Raw genomic sequence first — 17,725 nt, 5'->3', positions numbered from 1 at the left:
CCAGTGGTTTTAAAACAAGCAAACATGCCTGTGTTAGCTTTGTGATATTTGGCATTACTTTGCGATGATGCGGAAAAACGATACAAGATGTGAGGCACAAGCGTCAGTATTTCTAAGCCTAAAAACACGCTTTACACGCTACATTTGTGGCTTGTCCTGCTCACTCAGCCTTGACTAAAGCCACGGCAGAGGGGACTGTTAAAATGCAAGCACTTTCTATGTATTTCCTCCCTTTTTGCAATGGAAGGCTCCCTTGGATGCCTATGACGTAGAAAGAACTATGCATCAAGTCTCGCATATACGGTTGTCTTTTAAGTGCAAGAGGTTCAAAAGTCCATCAGAGAGACAGCTGCTGAATTAATTATTTGACTGTGGATGAATGTGGGAAAGAAATATTGCGCTTTACACATGAGAAACTAAAGACACTCATCTTTATGGGAGATTTGAATTGAACAATAAGCTGCTTTCATTTGCTCTAAAATAGTGGTTCGCAAAGTTTTTACACCAAATACCACTTAAATAATACTTAGTTCTCCGAATACCACCGTAATTACCAACATTAAAATATAGTTAGAAAGTAGGCCTTAGTGGTCATCAAAAACCAGACAGGTTTTATTCCTAAAAAGTTTATTAATGCGATTGTACACCACAGGAACATTATGCACAGTTTTAATAGTAACCATGCACTTTAATATACTGTAAATGGTTTGAATTGGATAGAATTTGCCCGTATGATATAATAAAAGGACCGTCTTTCTTAGCCTGGCAAATGAGGAAACACATTAAATGAAAAAGGCAGACAAGTACAGTCTGGTAATGGCAGTGTGTACTTCATCAAGGTCAGACAATGCTTTCGGATCAGTAAGAATGGCTCAGCAAGAGCTTGGCTGAAAGTTAAGGAGCCACTGGCAACAAAGCACCACCCGAGTTAGAAATGCAGGTTTGCAACGGCCATGTAAAGAGCACCCAAAAGTATTACAGGCATCATACATCAGGGTTCCCTGCTCATAAGCTGTTTTGGGCCGCTGGTTTATAGGACAGCTTGAGTTTAGGACAAATCCAGGCCCCTGAACTCAAAAGCAGAGAGAGTTACACACCTGGTTTATAAGATTCACATAGTAACACAGAAGTGGAAAGACTGCATCTGCTTACAAGCCAAATACAACTAAATTCTATTATACAAGGAAAAAGTACAGGATTTAAACAAAAAAGCTACAGTAACACTGTTTTGTTTGAACATTTAATTGAGTGATTCTCCTGCGTACCACTAGAGGGAGCCCACATACCGCACTTTGAGGATCATAGCTCTGAAACATGACTAAAATGTTCGTCTGACGCTATTCTTCAGATCTTACCAATGAAGTCCAAAGTACAGTACAAAGTTTGAACTATAAGAAGCACCTTCAGTGGATTCAATGAGCAGGATGATGAAGAAACGTGAATCTGCTAATATTCTGGACCTTATTTTTGCTGTGCGTACTGTGTATCGAATCAGTGTATTCTCATTTCCTAAAGTTATCTACAAAACTACCCCTAATTCTGATTAAAAATTTATAAATGTGCATTTTTAAAGGTCTGTCTTTCAGAATTTTGTCATAAATCTAGCGACTGTGGCACCGACAAAAAACTAAAAATGAATAAAGCCATCGTGTGAATTTAAAGGGGTTTTCTGGTTGATCTCTTACAATACTGTAATCTAATTTGATGTTGTGATACCATTGAGCGGAAACCATCCAAATACATTTTCTGTGATATCTTGCACACTGATTGCATCGTCATTCAATTCAGTAATCCAGACATTTTATACCCAAATGAAAATGTGCATTACTGATCGATACTTGAGTCTCGTTTTTTTTATGAGGTTGCTCTTATAACTGCAGCAAAACTGACAAACTGAACCAAGTGTGATCAAATGTTATCCGGTTGACCGTTGGTGTGTGATGTATGTTACAAATATTTGTCATTCAGCCACTGCCAGATACATGGCGGTGCAGATGCAATTTGTGTATATAAGTGTGTGCGTGTATGTGTGCGTGCGTGCAAACTGGACTATGATGTGACGTCAAGTCTAGACAGACCATTTCACAGTCTGCTTTGATGCCACACTATGACAGCTGATGAAGAGGTGGTCCAAATAATCCACACTCATCGCTGTTGTTCTTTAGTGTCTTGCCTGTCATAGCTGGAAGTACAGTGGCAGATTTGACATATGCACATATTTTTATACATCTACGTACATGTAGACTGCACAGCATTTAGTCATTTGGCTGCAATTGAGTGGAGTAGTGATTGGCATATGTCGATCAATGCCTTTCATTGTCGATCGCAAAAAACAATCATCCGCAGTTCTTCCTTTGTAGACCAGCCTTTGTGTAATTTGGAATCACCTCCCTCTTTCCTTCACATGTGATCGGGATCGGAATCTGTATCAGCCGATCTCACTCATGGATGATCAGAAGCAGCAGCATAAAACCGTAATCTGAACACCTTTAGTTACTTCAAAACAAAAATACTCAAGTGACAGGAAAAACAAGATGTTGCATGACAACTAGTGTCACAATTACATTTTTTTCCAAACGTTATTAAAGTGGAAAGTCAAATCAATTTCAAAAATATGTTCTATTCAGCACCACTAGTCCAAACACGGCATTCCGATTAATATTACGTTTGTGGAATATGAAGTTAAGCAGCAAAATCCAATCGTTTCTAGCCATCTCAGGGGGCGGCCATTTTGTAACTTTCTGTGGGCTGAAAATGACATCACAGTTGCTAAGACCTCAGGGAATGACCAATCACGGCCCAGCTTCAGAAAACAGGTATATAATTTCCACAAATGCAAGATTAATCAGTATACCGTGTTTAGACTAGTGGAGCCGCATAGAACGTATTATTGCAAATAATTTTTTTAGGCTTGACTTCCACTTAAAGGTTTACTTCGCACTTCTGGTTTTAAAGCAAAACAGATCAAGAACAAAATGCAGGTCAAACGGGACCAGGGTATCTGAAATCTCCATCCTTGCAAGTTGCAATTGCATCGTAGGTTGCAATCTTCGACCTCAAGATGTCAGTAAATCTTATGCGCTGGTCTTTTAAGTCTGGTGCTAGACCTTTGGTCGTGGTTGTGTATCAGATCTGCATCAGAGGGCTCGTTAATGACTTTTCCCCAAAGTTCCGTTATGACATTGTGTGAGCCGTGTGTCACAGATGCCGTGCTGAGCAATAAAGCAAAGGCATTATTTGTTGTGATACGATGAAGACAAGACATTGAAGTTCAGTTAAACACAGTCTCATCCATTCAAGCCAACCACTGGTAATGTTAATCACGGTGTTGAATGACTTATACCTTCACTGTAAAAAACAAAAAATGAGTCTTTTTTTGATTTCGATAAGTGGTACAACGTATGGTGGAGTCTTATTGCATTCAATGAGAGTCTGCTTCACTACTTTGACTTCGGGTCTGTATCCTTGTTCTCTTAAAACTGCTTGTTTAGACTAGTTCTACTTTTGGAATGAGCAAAACATGAGGTCATCCTTTGGTTCCTTGCTGAAATGTGGTCTTGTGACATGTGCTGATGTCTCTCATCACATATTCAAGACAGAGGTTGCCAAAGATCTAAGTAGAGAATAGATTGAAAAGGCCAGCTTTACTGACATCTTCAGTTTGAAGATTGGAACTGACTGTTCAAATTCTTGAAGTTTTGTTCGGTTTTTATAGGGAAAATAGGGATTTAGAGGTTTCATTATCATTTTGGCACAGCGTCCTGGTTCCAGAGAAACCTAGAGTGTTCTGTGGATTAATTTTTGTCACAAATTTCCAAATGTCATACAGATATGGAATAGAATATTTGCAAAACGTTCTTTTGATGAGTAGCAATCTACTTTTTGGGGTTTGGGGATTTTTGAAGAGTAGGTGGTTCCGCAGTTTTTTGTTTTTTTTTGTTTTTGTTTATTACAGTGCCATGGAAAAGGTTTTGCCATCTTTCTGTTTTTCAGACCATTAAAATAATTTTAATACCTCACAAAAACAACCACAGTTAACATAAACTACAAAATGCAGTTTCTAAATGTGGAAAAGTCAGCTAAGTCAACACTAGAAACACAATTTTTTAATACTAAATGTTAGCTTCATTGGAATTTCAATGGTATGCACTAGGGATGTCACAATATCGGCAATATTGTGATATCGCGACATTAAAATGACCACAATATATATTGTCGTCGTCATGTCACGATATTAATAGCAGCAAATCTGTTTAAAAGTCTAAGTTTTTTCCATTAGTGCAGGTCCGGCACCCTCTGGTGGTTAGTTTATTAGTGCAGTTTAATTTGATGCATGACTGGCCAAGCCTATTTCTTTGTGAATGCTGTAATTATGTACAAAAACAGAATATTGTGATTTTTTTTGTTTTGAATATGGGCTTTTTTTTTTTTTTATATCGTGATAGTATCGTGAGCTTTTATACAGCACCGTGAGCTTTCTATGTATCGCCAACCTCTCCACAATATCGTGATAATTATCGTATCTTGAGGTTCAAATCGTTATATTACCGTATTGTGATATTTGGATATCGTGAGATCCCTAGTGTGCGCTCATTTGTTCAACGTGAATTAGATGAATTAATTAGAAAAATGCCGCTTTTTTGTGCGCACACTAAAAACTCAACGTTTTTGAACAACTCTTGGGATGTACTCGTTTTTGTTGAGCACTGTATGTCAAATATTTAGAGTTACCGTTTCTAATTTGTGGAGTCTAGTGTGGTCTCCCACATACATCTGCCGTGGGTCTTAACGCATGTGTCAGTCCAGGACTTCCTGTTTACTGTTTACTTCCAAACAGCTGTGTTTCAAACGTCACAGCTCCAGATCCACGCTCGGCTCATTCGTCAGTGAAGTAAGCAAACTGCCAGAGCTGATCGTCGACACCCCCAAAGTCCCTCTTACCATTTTGTTTAGAGAACACCTTTCATTCAGTGATTCACCCTGAACATGTGAGCTGATTGGACAAAAGTTCTAGAGCAGTGGTTCTCGAACTAAAGAAGAACTAAAAAGAACTACTTAAGCGATAAATTAATTAAAATGTATTGCACATGATTTTTTTTTTTTTTTAAGTAGTAATTGTTTGAAAACAAAAAAACAAAAAGAAAAGTTAAACACAACTGAACTGTACTTAACAAATGTTAAAGTGGAAATCAACCCAAACATATTTTTTTAAAGAATATGTTCTCAGCAGGCCCAAGAGTTGAAACACGGCATTCCGATTAATATTGCGTTTGTGGAATATGAGTTAAGCAGCAAAATCCACCCGTTTTCAGCCCTCTCTGGGGGCGGCCATTTTGTTACTCCTGTCGACTGAAAATGACATCACAACTGCTGTGGGCTCAGATAACGACCAATCACGGCTCAGCTCCAGAAAATAGGTCAGCCATGATTGGTCGTTACCTGAGCCGTGAGCAACTTTTTGATGTCATTTTCAGTCGACAGAAGTGACAAAATGCCCCCCCGAGATGGCTAAAAACGGGTGGATTGACTCTTGTTCCACATTTGCAATATTTATCAGAATGCCTTGTTTCGACTAGTGGGCTTGCATAGAACATTCCTGAAACAACATATGTTTGGGTTAACTTCACCTTTCAGTACTGGATTAATAAAATGTAACATCATTCATTCCTTCATTCATGATATAATTCATTGATTCTTTGCATAGCAGTAGAGTGGATCCCGCATTTAATGAGGTACGCTTTGAGAATCACTGTTCTGCAGCGACTTAATGTGAATGGCAGGTGCATAGTCCAAGGTTAGAGTGTGTGAGAAAATGTTTCAAGTTGGCCGGGAACCGTTGTTAAATTCTTCCAGCAAACAAACAAAAATCCATTTGTAGCCCAAGATAAACAAAATGTGCCTATCTGGACTCTATTAGTAATGTCGGGAAGAGTAATTTGTTTTTGAAGGGATTCTCAGTAGCTCACGGCAATATGTTTTTGTGTTTTTTTGATCTCGTTAAAATGAAAAACGCAAAGGGAAGTGGTTCACAGTAAACGTGTTGCAGGCTTAATTATGTGTCCTTCGGTTGTACCACATCAACTCCTGAACAAAATGTCCTCAATTTGAGCAATGCTTTTGTTTTTCCCTCCGTTGCAAAGAAAAGAAACCTTGTTTGGAATTATTTTGCTAGGTAAATCATTGAGTGTTGAGTCACACAATTCACCTTCACTTTCAGTGATCTCTCACTGACCTCAGAGCGCACCCAAATAAATGAGAATGTGTCACGTTGATGAAGTTATTCGAGTCCTTGTTTCAGCTTGTCTTCATCTGCGAGCGAGGGCTGACAAAGTATTTCTTGGCCGAGCTCGAGCTGAAGGGACCGGTGGGTGGGCTGCTTTGACGTGTTTTCCTCAGATCAGATGTTAAGCCATTTGATTCCACAGAGACCTCGCTTTGACCCCTCTTTCTTAACCCTTTTCCACGTTTCATTCAATTTTTCATAAGTGTTACAAGTGTACACCGCGGATGAATACGTTACGGTCCAAATGTAAAAGACATGCAACTCCTTGTTTTGTGGCTGCGCGACTTTCCTTCAGAGACTTTCTCTCTCATCGAGTTAGGTGCAAGACAGCTGCACTGGTGCGTAATGCAACAGTAGTTCCACGCAACATACGCACCAGTTTAAACTTGACTAAGCGAGAAATGAACTTCTTTTGCCACCTGACCCTCACAGAAAGACATGTCCTGTCACTTCCTATTTCTACATGTTTTTTTTTTCTCCATTCCCTGTTTTAACTGAAATCCATACAGTAAATGAGACACAACTCCCCACATGCTGTTAAAAACTCCCGTCTAAGCGCAAATGTATTCGGAGCAAAAGAAACAGTGTATGGATTTAAGATCTTATGTGGAAGTCATCTTTGACGCACTCAACATTATTTAGAATCTGTGACTCATGATCTCTTGTTTAGAAGTCCTGTCGTCACACCAATAGGTGGCAGAAGTTGCCAGCGAGAGCCAATGAGACGTGACGGACATGGCAAAGATGAGAGGGTCACTCTCAAGTGGCACTTGGTCGAACAGCTTTCCTCTTCAGCTGGAGGTCTCAGCAGGGAAGGGGAGGGAGGGATGAAGGCAGCCTGAGCACATGGGGACGGGGGAGTAAAGGGGAAGGAAGATGTCTCCTTTGGCTTTTTGTGTGGAAGTGGCAATTTTCCGTTATTAATTTCGCATAGTGTCGGTTTATCTCAGCTCTTAAGTTATTGATTACGCAAGAACTTGCCAGTATCTCCTCTTCTTCTAGTTTCGTTAGCACCCGGCCATCTTGATGTAATTGCTTCAAGCTATTGTTCTGAGATATTCCATTTTTCATTGTGATTGAACTACAGGCCCTAGCGTAGTTAAATGTAAAGAGAAATGTTAACAAATGATAAAAGATGGATGTAAAATGTGCTTCAAGGATTCATGTCTTTAAAAAAAGATCAATCCCTATATGAAATTATAAAGTCAACATTTTTTTTCTTTGTTAATTTTATGATGGAAAAACAACAATTTAAGAATTGCTCATGTGGCAGTGGCAAGTCCCCCAGAGCATCTTTTGGAAAAGAATGACATCACATAGAATACATTTTCCGACTAGAATGGAAATGTAATCTTGAAAATGCGAGTGTAAAAAAAATTTAAGATCAAGTGCTGTATGGAGGCAACAAACTCAACTCACTTTGTAACAATCAGCAGTTTGGCAAATAGAGAACAATTCTTCAAAAGAGGCTTCAAGCTGTTTAAGGTCACTCCCGTTGGAAATTGACTGTCAAACTAAAAAAAGCATTTTTTTTTGCCTTTTTCTATTCATTTTAATAGGGAAAGATGATTTGAGATTCAATTGGCCTGGTCATGAATTAAACTCATATCTCAAGGTAGCACTGTACACATTCAACAACAGTGACACATTCCAATCAAGGAAAAACAGTTACCAATGTATTTTAAATGCCCTAAAATCGTAGCACAGAACACATTTTATTACCCTCTAACTTCAGGGATCCCCAATCACATGGGCCCCCACAAAAAGGATAAGCCATCTTAAAAATATTTTTATTTCATTCCTATTTTCCACAAGATGCCTGTTTTATTTTCTTACATGCCAACGGTGACATCAGTAATGACAATGACTCCCTCCAAAAGTTGACCATCTAATGGCGTCACGTCCTTCCACAGGAGCTGACAACATCAAGAAATATTGGTGCCGCTACTACCAGGGGTCGCAGGGTGTCGTCTTCGTATTGGACAGCGCTTCATCAGACGAGGACCTTGAGGCGGCGCGTAATGAGCTGCACTCGGCCCTGCAGCACCCTCAGCTCTGTACGCTGCCTTTCCTCATCCTCGCCAATCACCAGGACAAGCCCGCTGCAAGGACGCCAAACCAGGTAACAATGGCCCTCTCGGGACACTCCGGCACTGCTCTTCCACTTAACTTTCCCCACATATGTTGAACACATTTGACTCAATATGGAACATGAAAGGACATCAAAACACTTTCTATTGGATACTACTGTATCCATCTAGTCCCTAATCAAGCGCCGGATTTATAAACTGGTATTCAAACGGACTTGGCACAAGCGCAACCACTCAATGAATTGTACAGGATGCAAGCTATTGATGTATATACCCTTGGGATATCGCCACCAATATGTTGGATGCTGCTACATTGTTTGATGGCCAGCAATAGATTTATGCAGGAACGTGTTGGTCACTGCTCTACTCTGATCACGACACCCATTGGATATTTTAGGCGGCGGTGCTGCACTGATATCTGGTGCTTCACCTTGAGAGTCAACTACGCCACACGTCGGATAACACGGACGTTCCATCAGTTGGGGAAACCGAATTCTTTTTTCAGGAGAGTGTGCCAGCCATTGTCCACCCGTGTGTTCAACATTAAGAAGTTGCGTTGTTATAGTTCATATTTCTCCAGTCATATTACATGAAACTTTGTGAAACGGTCAAACGTATTTGTAATACTCTTAGGACCATGTTGAAATATTTACATATTCGGGAGTGGTGGATTTGCCTTGCAGCACAAATTAAGCACGGACGTTGTTTTATGTTTCTTCTACTTTTGTTTAACTTCAGAAGCTCGATAATGAATGGAAACAGTTAATCCTTTGATTTCTCCCCAAATTAGTTCACTTTTGTAGTACAGTGTCGCCCTGATTTAGGACTGACCAGATTTACGAGTTTTTTGAAACAGGCATAGATTCTTTATCCTCAGCAAACATCGCAGAATATTACTGTGCCTTACTGAGCAGTTGTGAGCATCTTCTTCATGACTGACGATTTGAGATGCAAATCTTTTGAGTTACGAGTGCGGTCACAGAGCAAATACTACATCAAGACACCGCTGCATACTTGTGTGTTTGGGGTCAAGAACAAACGGCAGTTTTTTATTTTTTAGGGCGCTCACTCTTCATCCTTTATAGCAAATTGTCCATGAAACATTTTTTGGGCTCAAGCACACAAATTCCCCCAGTTCCTTTTTTAAAAAAAATGTTTTTAACCTCCCTTGAAGCACATAAACTTGTTTTACTATTTAGCCAATTATTGTTTGCGCTATAACTTTTATGCTGGAACAGCTCCATTTATTTTTGAGTGCATCCTTGACTTCTATTGAACACTTTGCTCTTCTGACTCCTCCTGTATAGTCACTGAGTAGGATGTCATCATACTCATGGCCAACTCAGAACCCCATATCAAACATTTGTCTTTGTCTTGCTCGGTAATTTGTTATTATGACAAGAGATACAAAGGCATAAATGTCATGGAATAGTCATGTAGTTATAGGTCGTGTTATCACCTCCGTGCTGAACACAATTAATCACTCTTTGCGGAGGCAGGGAAAAAAAAACAAAAAACAACTAGGATAGTCTGTTCCACCTTTCTTTTCTCTCTCCCTATACTCTCGTGTCCTCCTTGCTCGCTTCACCACTCCAGTATAGGATGTTATGGCTGGCCTTCCCAGTACAACTCTCGCTCGTTTTTCAAAAAACCTGGATCCTCACTTTCCTACAAACCCGTTCACGCGCACATACATCATCTGCCGATGACTATTTTAATGTCTCTGAAGGATTCACTTAGATGGATGCCTGCAGCGAGGGCCATCTGTATTTCCTTGCTCGGACCACCGGTGTTACGGCTCGAAAGGGATGGGAAATCCGCTCTGGGAAATGATAGTGAGAAAAGTCCTCTACCAGATTGTGTTATTATGACCCAAAGTGGAACCTTTTGACTGCCCCTCAATCAGTTTAACTTGGGTTAAGTCATTAGTATGGATTGATTGCATTTGTGCGCAAGTCACACCGGTCACGGAAACCCACTAATCTCATTGATGGTTTAAATTGCAAGCGCTCCTAGCGGACGCTACAACATTGCTCTCTTTGTTGGTGCCCATAACGTAGCCAGTTAATCCGGCCTGTTAGCTGCGCGCACTGGCTCACTGGCCTTAGCATGATGTGTCCTTTGCCATGTTTGACCCGCCGTTGTATCAATTTCTGGACATATTGACTTTTTGCTACTGTTTGCAAACACCAATGACACGTGTGACTGGCTGATGTGGATGGATGAATGGGGATGGATGTCGCCCAAAGGCCTCATTTGCACTTTGTTGGGAAGGCCATGTCAGTTCAATGGAATGACTTACATAAAGTAGGTCTGCTCCTATTACTGATGTGATGTGTGCCTCGCTCAACTATGTAAAATCCATCATTGGGACATTAAAGCTCTGATGACCATGATGCTATTTTGTATTTATCGACGCTATTTATGACCTGCAAACCCTTTCTCAGGTTTCCCTTGCTCACTGCACCCAAACGACTTTTAATATCACCAAATTTGGCTCACATGCACACATATGAGGTGTGTCAGATAAGTTCCAGGACTGTTGGCACGGATTTCAACTACAGGTTTTCCCCTTTGAATTTATCCCGTTGTAGTCAAAGAGACTTTTTCCAGCCACCCACGCCTTTGTGCACTCCTGGAAGGATTCATCCAGGTTCTCGCGCAGCTACGTCAACAAAACGGGTCCCCTTAATGACCTCCTTGAACTTGGGAATGAGGGGAACAAAATCACAGGGAGCTTGTTCGGATGCATTGCTCTATATAGATCAGGGGTGGGCAATTCCAGCCCTCGAGGGCTGGTGAACTGCCTGTTTTCCATCTGTCCCTGCTGCAACACACCTGATTCAAATGATCATATAATCAGAAAGGTCTGCAGAAACTGGATAATGATGCTGTTCATTTGAATCAGGTGGGTTGCACCAGGGTGACATATAAAACATTCAGGATACGGCCGGAAGTGCCCACCCCTGATATAGATTTAAGGGCCGGCACTCACACACTGAGTGATGCAGCGGACCTCCACTCAACACTCGGCCAGTGTGCGGGCGTCTGCTACAAGATTTCACTAGTGGCCGAGTCTCAGCAACTGGTTTTGCGGCGATTCAAAATTGGAATCGCTGTTGCACGATGTAGAAATGTTGCAAATTATAGTCAATCAAAATGCACAAAAGCTTTCACACAGCCGGAAATCCATTTCCGGGTTATAAGTGAGCGAGGCGCAGTCGCCCACCCTGCGCCACCAAGCAATTTAAATACATTATAGGCTACATATATTGTCTATATTGTCTATTCTCGCCCATGCCCACTTCTGTAGAAACCTGCGTCTTCCTTTTTGGGATTGAGTTAATCAATCAACATTTATTTAACTCATTCACTGCCAAGGAGATATTTATTTGTTTTTTCACAGTCCAGCCATTCAATCCCAGGAACGTATTTATATATTTTTCAATATTTCTCAAACGTTAGGATAAAAGAGCGTCTGAAAATGCCTGGCACTAAATGAATGAATGAAAAAATATATATATATTTACGAACACGAACTCGTATGTGATGTATTCTTCTGTTTAGTCATTGATGCCGTTTGTATTATGTTTAAGATTGCATTCTAACAGTGTGACTGTATTATCACTGAATCATGACTGTGTCACTTGGTATTCAGTGACTCACAAAAGAAGCGTTGCTGAGATGAAACCGCAACCAGTCACTGCCCACACCACGTGCTTCCTTGCCTCCGTACGGCTTCCCGTCAATGAAGTCATGGCAGTCTTGCTTCCAGATTATATTGTTCCCCCTACACGCTTGAAAAGAAACAAGGAAATGGTAAAGTTGCGCGACCAATGGAGTGTGCCAGAAGAAAGCAGCGGGCCTCCATATGTTAACCAAACATTTGCTCAACATCTGCAGGGGTCTCCTCCAAGGCTGTTTCAGGGTGTATTGAATCACCCAATTGACAGTTATAATGGTCTATGCTGTATTTCAGTATAATTTCAATTAGGCATGGACCAGTGTCAAAGTCTTTTATCAACTTTTTTCCCATTGAATGCAAGCTATTGTGTATATATGTATATATATATATATATATATATGTATATATATATATATATATATATATATATATATATATATCATATATATATATATATCATATATATATTATATATATATATATCATATATATATTATATATATATATATCATATATTATATATATATATTATATATTATATATTATTTATGCAATTGTTTATTTATTGCTGGGGCTTTGGCCGTACGGCAGGGGTGTCAAACAGAGTAGAAGACAACATTGTTTAAAAATTCCTCCTTTATGAATCTCGTTTAATCTTAAAGTGCATTACTATATTTTTCAATGCTAATTACTTGTTCAAAGTTTTGTGCCTTTGTACAATCAGTGGGATCAGTTGCAATGCATATATGTGAATGATAAAAGTAAATTGCACGTTTGTCTAAGGAAATCTAAGGTGTTTCATGAAATGTTTTGTATAAGGAATGTTCATTAAATTTCAACATTTCCCTAATGTTCATGTGCTTCTTTACACCAAAACAGAGGAAATGCATGATATTTTGGTTATTTATAGCTGAGGATGGTATTGTTTTAATGGTCCGGCCCTCTACCGAGGCTGTATGTGGCCCACAATGTGAAATGAGTTTGACACCCCTGCCGTACGCAGTGTTTCAATATGAAAGCTACCCAATTCTTCCAATTCTTTGTACATGAGGCCCCAGGTCTTTCTAAAACTGTGGTATATCTTGAAACCAGTAACCACCCCATGCTTAACTCATTCGCTGCCCTTCACATATGTATTTGTCTTTTCCCAGTCCAGCCATTCAATCCCAGGAATTTATTTATATTTTTTTCAAATTTTTTTCAAACGTTACGGTAAAAGGGGGTTCTGAAAATATCTGGCAGTGAATGAGTTAATTTCAATGCCAGTAGATGAAGGCGGCATTCTCTTCCCCTTCTCCAAACTTTCCAAAATGGCAACATTTCGTCTCCGCAAGTTTGCTGTCTAAAGAATGCATCATGACATCATGTCAGCTATGGGCTCTACATCCAAGTAAGCATCTGCTGTGGCATCCACGAATCTCCCTTTGTCATTTAAATAGCCAAAGTTGGTCAAGAACAGTTAATTTCCCAAGCATTTGAATTGTTCGATGCAATAACCTCATTACTGCAATCATCACATTCTATATTAATAAAATGCGTATTTGCTTCTGAATTATAAATTCCCCATCTGTGGTAAATTATTCAAAAAATAAGAGGTTCTACTCAATTGTTTGTCTTGTCATGACTTATTGATAAAGGTCAAGATGCTTCACTAAGGTGCTTAATATTAAATGACAGTTACACTTAAGAGTACACAGGTACATGTCTGAAACATGTCTCACTAGTGGCCCAGTGTAAGTGCGGTTGTGTCTCCTCTGCACAGGTTGGAAGTTCAGTTCAAGAAACATCCTTGTCCGACAGTATCCATTTTGTAGCAGGGTTCTTAGATTGTGAAGTTATCCCATTTTAGTAAGGCTCATAAAGTATATGGGTGTGTTTTTCTGGGGATGAAGCTCTATTTGTTGTAAAATTGTTTTAGAATTAAACTTGGTGCTGATTGCCAATGTTACGCTATTACTACCACACTATTATTTCTTTTATAACATCTTTTGGCTAAACTGCTTTTTTCGAGTTTTACATCAACATAAACTTGAAAAAGAAGCAATTGGAAAGTCATATCAAAGAAATCCACATGCAGCGTTGCCTCTCAAAATACTGAAATGATGTCACATGTGCCCTATAGGAGAAACCATATATACCCTGTATGCTATGCATCTTTTAATTATTCATGACAATTTCCATTAGCTTTTTACATGTAAGTCATGTTCAGGGTGAATGCACATTGCTTTTCAGACGTTTTGAGGCACTGGAGGAGCTACTTCAAGCAAACTTTCTCAATGCTGAAGCTTTTTTTTTTTTTTTTTTTTTTTACAGTCTATCTGTTGTCATGTCACATGCAGGAGGCTAGCAACATTCACGGCCAATTTCGATGAAAGCGTCTCAACAAAATAACTTCCTAGACAAACAGCATGATAAGTGGGTATCGAGATGTAAGATTAAGTGTGAATGTTGTGTTTGACCATAAACTATAACAAGGATGGGGACCTTCAAAGGTGAGAGGGGCCGCAGTTTTTACATTGTGCTACTTTACACAGGACCATGCACGTCCTACACAGATGTATGACAAAAAGGCCGTTTTTAAATATGAACATAATACACGCGCATATGTAAAATACGTGTTCGTACTATATTTTATTTTTGATCATTTGCTTCTATTAAAAGATCCAGGACTCTCACATAAAAATGACCAGAATTTAGATCTTGACCACGATCGACTGGTCGGGCACTCCTGCTGTATGGCATTTAGAACAATGTTGGTATAAATGTGAGAGCTCACAGTCATTACATGGTCTGTATAACGTTACAACCACTGATTGAAGCCGAAAAATGAAAATCATGTTGAGTCAATTATTAACCATGTGAATGTGATTTTTACTTTTGATTTCATTTTGCCACCACGAGTGAAATTATGTTTCAGTGCAGGGACTTATTGGAACAAGGATCCTGTTTGCAACAGGTTTCCTTGTGAATTCCACTAACCCCCAAAGACACCAGCTGTGTTGCAGGTTCTTGTGAATATTTGACATTTGTGGGGGGGGGGGAAAAGTGAAAAACACAAATTTAGTTGGTCTAAATTCTCCCCTGGTGATGACACTGTATACAAATGACGTGGCCGTTTTGGCCGCCTTCTCACAGGAACTGCTGTGTTGACAGAAAAGGTGGCTCATTTCCTCAACATACAAACACGCTGGCATTGGTTAGTGCTGTTTTCTAACGGCACTCCTTGTTTACAGCATCACATCAGTTACTTTGGGTGTTTCCGGCACGGCCAGAGTGAGGGGTGAAGGAAGGTGCTGGTGCCTAAATACGGCTCTGCAGACCTGCGAAGGCCTCACTGGGACTCTCTGTGCTGGTGCAAGTGTTTGCCAGGAGCTGGGTGGGTCTGGAGGAGTTGGAAGGAAACATGGGACAAAATTCCTTGTTGACATCAATCTCCTGCCATTGGGGGGCCCAAGGAAGCCGGGCAGGAGTGGAGGGAGGTCACCCTGTTGATATAACACCTCAACAAAGCAGGTCTGTTTGGATGGTTGGGCCTAATGGACTGCGTCCACGAGAAGCTCTTGTTTTAGAAAATGCTGTCTGTGTTTGTGGCTAGAAGCGGCGCTCTGTGGTTGTTAGCTCTTTTGCTAACCGAGGTAGAGAAATATGAGAAACTGAAACTGGTCATACTCTGTAATCCCTAAATCAAATCAGAGTCAGAGCTGACTTTTGTGGGAAATAGATGGAACGACACAAATGAAGAAGATGAAAAGACGAAGGTTTGTTGGCTTGTATAATCCAGCCTTATTACCCATGACGGCGTCTCTTCTCCAAATTCACGAACTTGAAGAATCAAACTTTGATGTCAAATCCCCAGATGACAGAACAGATCAGCCCCTCCAACAGACTCGGTTACTCCTTCAAACCCAAGGTAATCTGGTCCTGAATCATCTCTTTAAACTTTAGTCCAGTGTGAGGAAAACAATGCCTGGTATGAGTTGGAGAACATCTGTTTTCACTAGACAAAATCAAGATCTGCCTCTGCATTGTGACAAGAGTTACAGCACATAGACAAGCTACAACTCAAAAGTGTAATCGCCTTATAAGACCAGCAAGGTGAATTACTCCGTATGACGTCACCTCTTTTTAAAACATTATTTCTGGTATTAACTTCCCTCCAATGTGGACTACCGTACCAAGAAGCAGAATGGAGACAGCAAACATATCATTAATCATCAATTTGCCATCTTTTGACAGAAACAGTCAGACAGACACACATTGCTTCAGTGACGCAGACGTTTCGTATGTCTCTTTCAGCTCACCCGAGGAGTCATTTTCTCTAAAAATGAAGTTTTTGTCTGGGCTCTTCCTGACTACTGAACGTCTCTCCCTTTGTCGTCAGGATCTACACAATCACACAAACATTTCAACAGCAGTTCAAGCAAAAGGCCTCTTGGCTTTGCACTTGCTACAAACATGACTCACTTCGAGTTTTCATATTGAATTACAGGTCGTAATGCCTGGGAGCTTGTGAAACTAAGTGTTCCTTATTTTCTCCTTTTATCATCTTCTGTGAGTAAGTGACAAAAAGTACTACTCATACACTCTAGTTTTACTTCTTAATACTCTCAGAATTCCAGTGCTTCCTTATACTGTATATGTGTATTTAGTCATGCAATTCAGAGTTCCATCTTGGCATGAGGGTTAACCCTTTTCCTTCTTCTGTCTGTTCATGTCAACATCTAAAAAAAAAAAAAAATAGCCTATACAAAGGGGTCAAGCTAATGCCTTTGACAACTCCAGACTTGCAATAATGTTTCTTTTCTTTAACGTTTGTATTTTTGAGCAGCAATTTTTTGCAGGTTAATGCCAGGGCCCTAAAGCATGAATTTTAATAAAAAGATTTAAAAGCATTGAACAGAGATTTGTAGGCCTGCATCTTGCCAATATTTTAGTATTCGAGTATCCTACTAAAAATTCCATCGAATAATCAAGTATTCTGATAAAATACATATTTTATGTATTATGCTGACCTGTTTTCTAAAGCTGAGCCATGATTGGTTGTTACCTGAGTCCTGAGCTGTTGTAATGTCATTTTCAGTCGACAGAAGTGACAAAATCACCGCCCCCTGAGATGTTTAAAAAGGGGTGGATTATGCTGCTTAACTCTTATTCCACAAACGCAATATTAATCAGAATGCCGTGTTTCAACTAGTGGGTCTGCTGTTAACATTTTCTTAAAAAAATGTATTTGGGTTGATTTCCACTTTAAACACCCGCTCGCTGTATTGCTCTGAGACGAGGCGCAAAATGTGAAATTTGACTGGCAAATTGTTTTCCGAGCCCGCTTATTTAGAGCCTTGCCATGGATGTACTAGTAATTACACTAATTACTCAAATGAAGAGCCGCCTTTTGAACAGTTTCAAATTTATAAATCCCAAAATTATACTGATTGCTCACAAGATCACGTTGCATGTCAATAATGGAATGTGTCTAAATTCCAACGGAATTTAGAAAGGGCTAATGAGTGGCCTTGAATGAACATGTTAAGATATTTGAATGCTTTGCACTTTCACTAGTGACGTCGCTCTGATTACAGAGAGCAGTTTTGTGCATCACTCTCAAGTGATGGAGACATCCCGATTGGTGATCGGTGCAGTGACAGCCATAGGTGACACTGCCGTTGC

General features: G+C 39.9%; 1 protein-coding gene across 2 annotated transcripts in view; it reads left to right on the top strand.

Annotated features, from left to right (window-relative positions):
* Window positions 1-17,725, top strand: part of arl15a (ADP-ribosylation factor-like 15a) — a 94,736-nt gene that overhangs the window by 42,664 nt on the left and 34,347 nt on the right. For both annotated transcript variants that reach the window (XM_086031118.1, XM_086031117.1), the window contains exon 4: window positions 8,197-8,405. In XM_086031118.1, coding sequence (XP_085887244.1) covers window positions 8,197-8,405 — 209 coding nt within the window. The remainder of the gene's footprint in view (window positions 1-8,196; window positions 8,406-17,725) is intronic.

This window comes from Filicampus tigris, chromosome 5 (genome assembly GCF_054856515.1).
Source record: "Filicampus tigris isolate MCC_2025a chromosome 5, RoL_Ftig_1.0, whole genome shotgun sequence".
NCBI classification, from domain to species: domain Eukaryota; kingdom Metazoa; phylum Chordata; class Actinopteri; order Syngnathiformes; family Syngnathidae; genus Filicampus; species Filicampus tigris.
Note: the sequence above shows the minus strand (reverse complement) of the source record. Positions and strands in the feature narration are given on the sequence as shown.